At 42.3% G+C, this 11036-nt stretch overlaps 1 protein-coding gene across 1 annotated transcript; it reads left to right on the top strand.

Moving 5' to 3' along the window:
• The first annotated feature begins 1320 nt into the window (after nucleotides 1-1320).
• Nucleotides 1321-9533, top strand: LOC133136759 (E3 ubiquitin-protein ligase TRIM39-like). The gene is made up of 8 exons (XM_061254475.1): nucleotides 1321-1512; nucleotides 4282-4512; nucleotides 4851-4950; nucleotides 5372-6333; nucleotides 7682-7777; nucleotides 7904-8134; nucleotides 8462-8570; nucleotides 8983-9533. Exons 1-8 carry the CDS (start codon nucleotides 1321-1323, stop codon nucleotides 9531-9533), a joined length of 2472 nt encoding a protein of 823 aa, XP_061110459.1.
• The last annotated feature ends 1503 nt before the right edge of the window (nucleotides 9534-11036 follow it).

The raw sequence follows: 11036 nt of genomic DNA, 5'->3' as shown, positions 1-11036 counted from the left end.
AGAGAAGGGCCAGACTGGCGAAGCTGACAGGAAGGTGACAGTTATGCAAATAACCACACATTACAACAGTGGTATGCAGAAGAGCATCTCTGAACACACAATGCATCAAACCCATAAGTGGATAGGCCACAGCTGCAGAAGACTTAACTCTAAAAAATGTCTAATAAATACCTAATAAAGTGCTCAGTGAGTGTATATAGTCTTTAACTTAAATCCCTTTGTTAGAGTGTACTTGTACCAACATACAGTACAGCATCTCCTTCAGTTTGGTGAAAGCTTCAGGGCATTTTCATGAGCACTGAACTTCCTGAACTTCACAGGTAAATGGACATTAAAGGAGTCAAGGTTTCCTACATTCTTGCATGAATTTGGATTGTTTGCTAGATAATCAAGTGCAAAAGTGCAAAAAGCAAAACAGGGCTGAGCGTAATCACCACTGTAGAGAGGAGACTACTGAAGGCCCGGGTGTAGATCCAGTGGAACACTACCACTGCACCCCCCAGAGCAGTGAGGTCACACACCTCTGTGCACCCAGCAAACCTGCTGGAGTTCAGCCTGGGAAAACAGTCTCTCATAAGCTGACCCTGAAGGCTCTCTCAGGACACACAGTACAGCAGGGACAATGGAGACAGCACATAACTGCACTTACATACACACACACACACACACCACTGGTGTGACTGAGGAAAGTTAATTAAGGAAGTGGAACATTCTTAGCTTGGCTTTAAGTTGAGGATTCAAGTATATATTACTTGAAATGTACAACAGCCGTCAATAACAAAGTGCTCCATTCAAGGTCAGGATGACAAGGTTGATTTTAAAAAGGAACAATCCCCCTTAAATTTTACTTGAATGCAAAGCTGATATCTTTTCCCAGAACATAAAAGTTAAGGAATGCCATGTCTCCAGTGCCTGCAGGTTCCACATGGACCTGAAGATGAGTGGAGCCGGAATGGCCGCTGGTGCTGGTTCCACAGTGGAGCCTGAATGGCTGCAGGCCCCATGTGCATCATCTGCTCCTCCTTTTTTGTGAAGCAGATTTCATTTTCGTGGATGCAATGTGCTATACACGTAAAAATTGACCATCAGTGGCACATTACTGCACCCTGTAAATCTGTCCACTGCATTCAGATTGAGTAACATCAACTCACATCATCTCTGTAAATGACAGAATACAAACACACTCAATAATTTATCACAGACTGAGAACAACAAACCTGATCTGCAAGATTGTTGTGTTCTTGAAGCACATAAGGTGTGTTCTGTTCTGAGTTTCAGCATAAGTAAAAATATCAGACTGAGAGACTGAGAGACCATGAAATGGCAGCTCAAGCTTTGATACCTGAGGATGAGCTCCATTGTTCTGTATGTTCAGATATTTTTAAAGAGCCTGTTGTCCTAAAATGTAGCCATAGCTTCTGCAGAGTGTGTCTCCAGCAGTACTGGAAAGAGAAGGGCTCTCGAAACTGTCCCATCTGCAGGAGAAAGACTTTCTCTGTGGAGGAACCTCCTGTAAACCTGGCCTTAAGAAGCATTGTGGAATCCTACTTAAAGCAGAAGACTGACAAAGAAACTGCAGACAAGAGTGAGGCTCGCTGTAGTCTTCATGGGGAGAAACTTCTATTATTCTGCAAACATGACAAAGAAACTCTCTGTCTCATCTGCCACACTTCAAAAAAACACACAAACCACCCAGTCTGTCCAGTGGAAGAGGCTGTACTGGATCTTAAGGTAATCACTTTTTTTTAAAACAACAACTTCATATTCTCAAGAAACATGTAGATATGAGTACAAAGTCTTGTAGATCACACAGGTCCAGTTATGATTAAGCTAATATTATACAGTACATACTGTTAACTACTTGGAGAGAGAGCTGAGCAACAACCAGGAAGTACAGAAATCCACAATGAGTATACAACCAGAGGAGATGAGAGCTATAGCCTATTCTGTCAAAAAGGATTGCTGTGTTACAAAGGGAGAGTTTTTTCTTTTTTTAACACAGAATGTGTTCTCCTTTAGAAGACATGTAGGTGTGTTAAAGATTACACACTATTTGTTGTTTTTAACAGATCTGTTGTGTGTGAATGTACCAGAAAATCAATACTATTGATTTATTGTACAAATACATCAAACCAATTTTACAAATGCTTCCACATTTCTTAAATTCTGCAATATTATATAGAACATACAACCCAGTATAATAGACGCTTTTTAATCCCATATGCTGAAAATTCTGACTGGTCTTATAGTACAGAAAATGCACAAAAATATAGAATGATAAGTCTATTTCTGTGATCTTTACTGGAGTTGTGGTGCAGTACCGGTTTGGACCACTGGATGGTGGTGTGGTCGGTGTACAGTATTTTCAGCCTATTTACTCACAGGTGTAATCATTTGTGTGCAATCGGTCCGTACCCTTGATGAATCCTCCTCTTACTGCACTCAGGAGCTTCTGTGAAATATGCTGAAGCTGGTAAACGGTATCGCTGGTGCACTGGGGAAAGAGTTTGTGGGAGTCTAACTCTCCCTTTGTTAGAATGCTCTTCTATTTTCACTGAGAACAGTGCTTTTGGGGGTGTCTAACTCTCCCTAGTTTATTTGCTACAAGTTTTCCTTTTTCACTTGTTTGGGATCTATTTAAATTCACCTTCTTTATCCTTCCCTTTGTGTGAAGTTTTTCCCTGGTGGGGTAGTCCCTTTAGTCTGCTTTGCAGATTTAGTGGTTGTTTGTGAACCACTTTTAGGAACCCTGGTGTTTGTGCTTGGTCTAACACCCAACAGCCCACCTCACAACTACCTTACCCTTGTACCTAAAAAGTTATAATGATCTTGACTCAGGGGTATTATTGTGCCACCTGTGTCTTTCTGTAAGTGACAACTGTGGATCACTCCATCCTCCTGTCTGCCCTGTCAGCAACGGGCATCTGTGGCACGGCCCTGGACTGGATTGAGTCCTACCTCTCTGGTCGCTCCTTCCAGGTTGCCTGGGCTGGTTCGGTATCAACACCTCGGCCCCTCGCCACAGGAGTTCCTCAGGGCTCAGTCCTAGGCCCGCTTCTTTTTTATCTTTACACTCGTTCCCTTGGCCCTGTGATCACTGCACATGGGCTATCCTACCACTGCTACGCGGACGATACCCAACTCTTCGTCTCGTTCCCGCCGTCTGATACGCAGCTTTCAGCCCGTATCTCTGCTTACCTGAGGGACATCCAGAGCTGGATGGACAACCACCGCCCCTTTCCCACCCCCTACTCGACCCAGCTCCTGGTCCAAGCGATGGTTCTATCCCGCCTGAACTACTGCAATTCCCTCTTGGCTGGCCTCCCAGCGTCCGCCATCAGACCCCTCCAACTTATCCAGAATGCAGCAGCTCGTCTGGTCTTCACCCTTCCCAAATACTCACACGTCACCCCCCTGCTTACGTCCCTCATGGCTCGCATCAAATTCAAAACATTGGTGCTAGCCTTCCAAGCAGTTAAGGGGTCTTCCCCAGCTTATCTACAAACAATCATCAGACCCTACACCACTGCCAGACCTCTTTGTTCAGCCTCCACAGGCCGCTTGGCACCTCCCCCTCTCCGAACCTCTACCTCACGCTCACGACTACTGTCTGTTCTGGCTCCAAGGTGGTGGAACGAACTCCCCGTTGAGGTCAGAACTGAAGAATCTCTCCCCACCTTCAAGCGCAAACTGAAGACACACCTCTTCAAGCAGCACCTCTCCCCATCCCTCCCTACCTCCCTGTGAACCTTAATTGTTGTCTCTGTGACTTGCTTTGTGTATCGGTATTTTTAGTTAGCTAGGTAAGCAGTGTTTGAATAGTGAACTTTGGTCACTTTTGCTCTGGTGTTTGTTTCTTTGTTCAAAAAAAAAAAAAAATTGGCCCTCATCCTTATCTTTGTTGTACAGGTAGCAGCTGAAATTGTACTTCCCTCTAGGGTCTTTCAGCGAACTTATCCCTGGTTATGGGTATGCACTTTGTTGTACGTCGCTCTGGATAAGCGCGTCTGCCAGATGCCAATAATGTAATGTAATGTAATGTAACTGGTTCATATCACTCCAGAAGGAACTCAAGCCTGCACTTAATCTTATGAAAGAAAAACTGAAGATGTTTACAAAGATGAATGAACAAGAGTGTAAGAAAACCGCAGAACACATTAGGGTAAGTCAAGCTGCTCAGAATTATTTTAAAGTGCACAAAAAATTTGAAAAGTATTCTTTTTAGTTTGTGTTTGACATGAACAGAATAGTTACAATGTTCAATGTGTGTGTTGATTGCAGAGACAAACGCAGCACACAGAGAGGCTGATAAAAGCAGACTTTGAAAGGCTGCACCAGTTCCTACGAGAGGAAGAGGAGGCCCGACTAGCTGTACTGAAGGAGGAAGGGGAGGTGAAGAGTCGGATCATGGAGGAGAAATTGGCAGACATCACAAGAAACATCTCCACCCTTACAGACAAAATCACCACAATACAGAAGGCCATGGATACTGAAGACACCTCCTTTCTAAAGGTAGGAGCTTGATTTACTGACAGTGTTCTGGGTTTATCCTGTTCCATTCATCTTGAGATGGGCAGTTTCTCACTGTGATATCAGTATCAGTGGCCATTTTCAATAGCTGGTCAATAATGCAAGGCCTCACCAGCAAAATAGGGAATATGACAAACTGCTAAGAAGAAACATTTGTACATGCATACATGCATCACAATTATGCTGTTGTGTTTTTCAGAGCTACAAGAACATCAAAGACGGGTATGGAGACACTCACCTCATTTCCATGTCTAAGTCACTACTTTCCCTCAGCTTGACTGACTCCTGCCTGTCGTTACAGAGCCCAGTGCACACTACAGGACCCAGAGCTGCTCTCAGGGGCACTGATAGATCTGGCCAAACACCTGGGCAACCAGACGTTCAGAGTCTGGGAGAAGATGCTGGGGTTGGTGCAGTACAGTGAGTATCTGGGGCAGATGGTGAAACCATTCTTTTCTGTGAGCATTTACTGAACACGTAAGACTGTTGGAACAGGCTGTATATTGAAAAATGGAGTCACTCAGACACAGTTTCTCCAAGTGGAGGAACATCCTGTGGGCTGCAGCACACTCAGAACAGCAGCACACACAGAATTAACCATTTAAAACCCACTTAATATGGTTTATTAGCTGTGTGAATTGTCCATGAAATTTGCTGGGTTTTTATTCATTTTTAAAATGCAAATGAGTTTTATATATATTTTTACAAGATCGCTAAAACTACAATATTTGAATATTTCATTATTATATAGAAAATACTGTGTTTATGGACTAATCTGAAAAGAGTATTTGACCTGTGGCTGGACTTTCAGTCTTTTAGATATCTAAATTCTTTATTTCAGCTCCTGTGATGCTGGACCCCAACACTGCATGTGCCAATCTCTCTCTCTCTTATGATCTGACCACTGTGAGACGCACAGGTACAGCACAGAACTGTCCTGACAACCCAGAGAGGTTTAACCACTGTGTGAATGTGCTGGGATCTGAGGGGTTTACCTCAGGGACACACAGCTGGGAGGTGATGGTTGGAAGTAAAACTGTCTGGGCTATAGGAGTGGTGAAAGAGTCCATTATTAGGAAGGGAAATATAAGCAGCAAAGATAAAGGATTCTGGGTCTTTTCCCTGTGTAATGGTGGTCAGTACCAAGCAGAAGATACTGTGCTCAAACTGGAGAGGAAACCACAGAGCATCAGAGTGCAGCTGGACTATGACAGGGGGGAGGTGTCCTTCTTTGACTCCAGTGACATGGCCCACATTCACATTTTTAAACACACATTCACTGAGAGATTGTTCCCATTCTTCTGTCCTGGTTGGAGAGATGGTGGTAGGAATGACGCCCCCCTGCAAATATGTCCAGCAAAGGTTTCTAGTTTGAGACTGAGCGACTGTGAAATGGAGGCTCCAGCTTTGATTCCTGAAGAGGAGCTCATCTGTTGTTCTGTATGTTTTGATATTTTTAAAGAGCCTGTTGTTCTAAAATGTAGCCACAGCTTCTGTAGAGTGTGTTTGCAGCAGTACTGGGAAGAAAAGCGCTCTCGAGAGTGTCCCATCTGCAGGAGAAAGTCCTCTATGGAGGAACCTCCTATAAACCTGGCCTTAAGGAGCATTGTGGAATCCTACTTAAAGCAGAAGACTGACAGAGAAACTGCACACAAGAGTGAGGCTCGCTGTCGTCTTCATGGGGAGAAACTTCTATTATTCTGCAAACATGACAAAGAAACTCTCTGTGTCGTCTGCCACACTTCAAAAAAACACACAAACCACCCAGTCTGTCCAGTGGAAGAGGCTGTACTGGATCTTAAGGTAATCACATCTTTTTTCAAACAACAACTTCATATTCTCAAGAAACATTTTGATATGAGTACAAAGTCTCTTACATCATACAGGTCCAGTTATTATTAAGCTAATATTATACAGTACATACTGTTAACTACTTGGAGAGAGAGCTGAGCAACAACCAGGAAGTCAGAAATCTACAATAAGTATACAACGAGAGGAGATGAGAGCTATAGCCTATTCTCTCAAAAAGGATTGCTGTGTTACAAAGGGAGAGTTTTTTCTTTTTTTTAACACAGAATGTGTTCTCCTTTAGAAGACATGTAGGTGTGTTAAAAATGACACACTATTTGTTGTTTTTAACAGATCTGTTGTGTGTGAATGTACCAGAAAATCAATACTATCGATTTATTATACATGAAACCAATTTTACAAATGCTTCCACATTTCTTAAATTCTGCAATATTATATATAACATACAACCCAGTATAATAGATGCTTTTTAATCCCATATGCTGAAAATTCTGACTGGTTTTATAGTACTGAAAATGCACAAAAATATAGAATGATAAGTCTATTTCTGTGATCTTTATTGAAGTTGTGGTGCAGTACCGGTTTGGACCAGTGGATGGTGGTGTGGTCGGTGTACAGTATTTTCAGCCTATTTACTCACAGGTGTAATCATTTGTGTGCAATCGGTCCGTAACCTTGATGAAACCTCCTCTTACTGCACTCAGGAGCTTCTGTGAAATATGCTGAAGCTGGTAAACGGTATCGCTGGTGCACTGGGGAAAGAGTTTGTGGGAGTCTAACTCTCCCTTTGCGAGAATACTCTTCTATTTTCACTCAGAACAGTGTTTTTGGGGGGAGTCTACTCTCCCTGTGTTAGTTTATTTGCTACAAGTTTTCCTTTTTCACTTGTTTGGGATCTATTTAAGTTCCCCTTCTTTATCCTTCCCTTTGAGTGAAGTTTTTCCCTGGTGCAGTAGTTCTCATTTAACCTCCTGAGACCCAGAAGAATTATTTTTTTTAAATATTTTTTAAATATAATACTCTTAAGTGTCTTGGATGACAGAAACATGTGACAGTGAAAATAATTTCAAAATATGTACTTCATTTAAGCGTATCATGAGGTTAAAGGTCATTGTTACTTTTTATCTTCATTCTCCTGTCCCTTTAGTCTGCTTTGCAGATTTAGTGATTGTTTGTGAACCGCTTTTAGGAACCCTGGTGTTTGTGCTTGGTCTAACACCCAACACCCCACCTCTCAACTACATTACCCTTGTACCTAAAAAGTTATAATGATCTTGACTCAGGGGTATTACTGTGCCACTTGTGTCTTTCTGTAAGTGACAACTGGTTCATATCACTCCAGGAGGAACTCAAGCCTGCCCTTAATCTCATTAAAGAAAAACTGAAGATGTTTACTAAGAATGAACAAGAGTGTAAGAAAACCGCAGAACACATTAGGGTAAGTAAAGCTGCTCGGAATTATTTTAAAGTGCACGAAAAATTAGAAAAGTATTCTATTTAGTTTGTGTTTGACAAGAACAGAATAGTTACAATATTCAATTTTAACATTGTGTGTTGATTGCAGAGTCAAACCCAGCACACAGAGAGGCAGATAAAGGCAGACTTTAAAAAGCTGCACCAGTTCCTACGAGAGGAAGAGGAGGCCAGACTAGCTGTACTGAAGAAGGAAGGGGAGGTGAAGAGTCGGATCATGGAGGAGAAATTGGCAGACTTCACAAGACACATCTCCACCCTTACAAACAAAATCACAACTATAGAGAAGGCCATGGACACTGAAGACGCCTCCTTTTTAAAGGTAGGAGCTTCATTTACTGACAATGTTCTGGGTTTATCATGTTCCATTCATATTGAGATGTGCAGTTTCTCACTATGATATCAGTATCAGTATCAGTGGCCATTTTCAATAGCTGGTCAATAAAGCAAGGCCTCACCAGCAAAATAGGGAATATGACAAACTGCTAATAAGAAACATTTGTACATGCATCACAATTATGCTGTTGTGTTTTTCAGAGCTACAAGAACATCAAAGACGGGTATGGAGAGACTCACCTCATTTCCATGTCTAAGTCACTTCTTTCCCTCAGCTTGACTGACTCCTGCCTGTCGTTACAGAGCCCAGTGCACACTGCAGGACCCAGAGCTGCTCTCAGGGGCACTGATAGATGTGGCCAAACACCTGGGCAACCTGACGTTCAGAGTCTGGGAGAAGATGCTGGGGATGGTGCAGTACAGTGAGTATCTGGGGCAGATGGGGACGACATTGTCTTCTGTGAGCATTTACTGAACACGTAAGACTGATGGAAAAGGCTGTGTATTGAAATGATGTGAAAGAACCTCCAAGTGGAGGAACATCCTGTGGGCTGCAGCACACACAGAACACCAGAAAACACAGAATTAACCATTTAAAACCCACTTACTAATATGGTTTATTAGCTGTGTGAATGGCATGCATGAAATTTTGCATCAACTGTGTTTTCATTCATTTTTAAAATGCAAATGGGTTTTATATATATTTTTGCAAGATTGCTAAAACTACAATATCAGAACATTGATTATTATATAGAAAATACTGTGTTTATGGACTAATCTGAATAGAGTATTTGACATGTGGCATCTTTTAGATATCTAAATTCTTTATTTCAGCTCCTGTGATGCTGGACCCCAACACTGCATGTGCCAATCTCTCTCTCTCTGATGATCTGACCACTGTGAAACGCACAGGTACAGCGCAGGACTGTCCTGACAACCCAGAGAGGTTTAACCGCTGTGTGAATGTGCTGGGATCTGAGGGGTTTACCTCAGGGAAGCACAGCTGGGAGGTGAAGGTTGGGCCTAAAACTGTCTGGGCTATAGGAGTGGTGAAAGAGTCCATCATTAGGAAGGGAAATATAAGCAGCAAAGAGAAAGGATTCTGGGTCTTTTTCCTGAGTAATGGTGGTCAGTACCAAGCAGAAGATACTGTGCTCACACTGGAAAGGAAACCACAGAGCATCAGAGTGCAGCTGGACTATGACAGGGGGGAGGTGTCCTTCTTTGACTCCAGTGACATGGCCCACATTCACACTTTTAAACACACGTTCACTGAGAGATTGTTCCCATTCTTCTGTCCTGGTTGGAGAGATGGTGGTTGGAATGACGCCCCCCTGCAAATATGTCCAGCAAAGGTTTCTGTAACAGTGACATCATCCCAGTGAAGATTGTTGATAAAAAAATGAAGAAATGCAAGATGTTGAACTTGTAAGGAATTTGGGTTGTTTCTAATCTGCCTCAGCATGCTTGGTTGTTGACATGAACTGAGGTATAGCTGCTGGAAATGTGATTGACGGGTTTCCCATGGCCTATCAGAACCCAATGGGAGGCAGTACACACACACACACACACACACACTCACACACACTCTCACACATACACACTCACTCGCACACATACACTTGCACACACTCTCTCACACACACTCTCGCACACACACACACATTCACACACACACTCTCTCTATCTCTCACACTCACTCTCTCACACACGCACAATGACCATTTGGTTCCTGTAATCAGCCTCAGTGTGCATGGATGTTGATTCGGGGAGGTCAGAAGGCAGCAGATATGCATACAGAGGTAACAATGATCATTTGATTCCCTGCCACATTATTGCTACAATTCATTCTGTTGAAGGGGTATAAAGCTGGGGCTCGAACACTGCATTGTAATTTACCCGCCTGGCTTTTACCTGCTGTAAAGGAGACTACTTTCACTTGTTAATATACATTGTTATTGATGTAAACTTTGGAACTAAAACTTTACTTTAAAAAGGACCAAGTTCCATCACTCTAAAGAAGTACGATGGAGGAAATCCATTTCATAATTTTCATTAAATTTTTATTTAATCATGAAGTTTATTTCATACATGAAACAGATGGTTGAATCAAATGTTTTTATAACTGATCAGTGTCATTACATTTTAGTTGGGTTTATAAGGCAGTGTACAGACTTGCCTGCAATCCTGCCATCGACGTCAAACTTTGACTTTTCATTCCTTATACTTGGCTGACAATTATTTGTATTGTAATTATTATTTGTAATTAAATCACTGGAATTGGCGAGTAATCACCAAGCTTTCGCTGACTGTTTCTCATCTCTATCTGTCTCACACAGGGAGTGTTTTCAAGACACTGTTGCTCTTGTGGGGGTTTCGGCCAAGCTGAGTTGATTTCATAGTATTCTCGTTCTCATCAATTAATGTTACAGAATCTAAATAGCAAGAGCAAGACACCTAACCCCCAAATGCTCCTGACGAGCTGGTCGGTGCCTTACATGGCAGCCAATCGCCGTCGGTGTGTGAGTGTGTGTATGAATGGGTGAAGCAACAATTGTATAGCGCTTTGGATAAAGGTGCTATTTAAATGCCAACCATTTAACAGCAAGGACAATGGAGACAGTACATAACTGCACTTACATACACACACACATCACTGGTGGGACTGAGGAAAGTTAACTGAGGAAGTGGGACATTCTTAGCTTTGCTTTAAAGTATATAGGATTCAAGTATATATTTCAAACCACAACAGTACAACAGCCGTCAATAACATAATAATAAGTGCTCCATTCAAGATCAGGATGACAAGGTTGATTTAGCTGATTTAAGTTGGCATTTGTCAATGAACTGAAATCAATAGCCGATATTAACACGGTGCTCAAAACTGT

Source organism: Conger conger, chromosome 9, assembly GCF_963514075.1.
Source record: "Conger conger chromosome 9, fConCon1.1, whole genome shotgun sequence".
NCBI classification, from domain to species: domain Eukaryota; kingdom Metazoa; phylum Chordata; class Actinopteri; order Anguilliformes; family Congridae; genus Conger; species Conger conger.
This window is presented reverse-complemented; position numbering and strand designations above follow the sequence as displayed.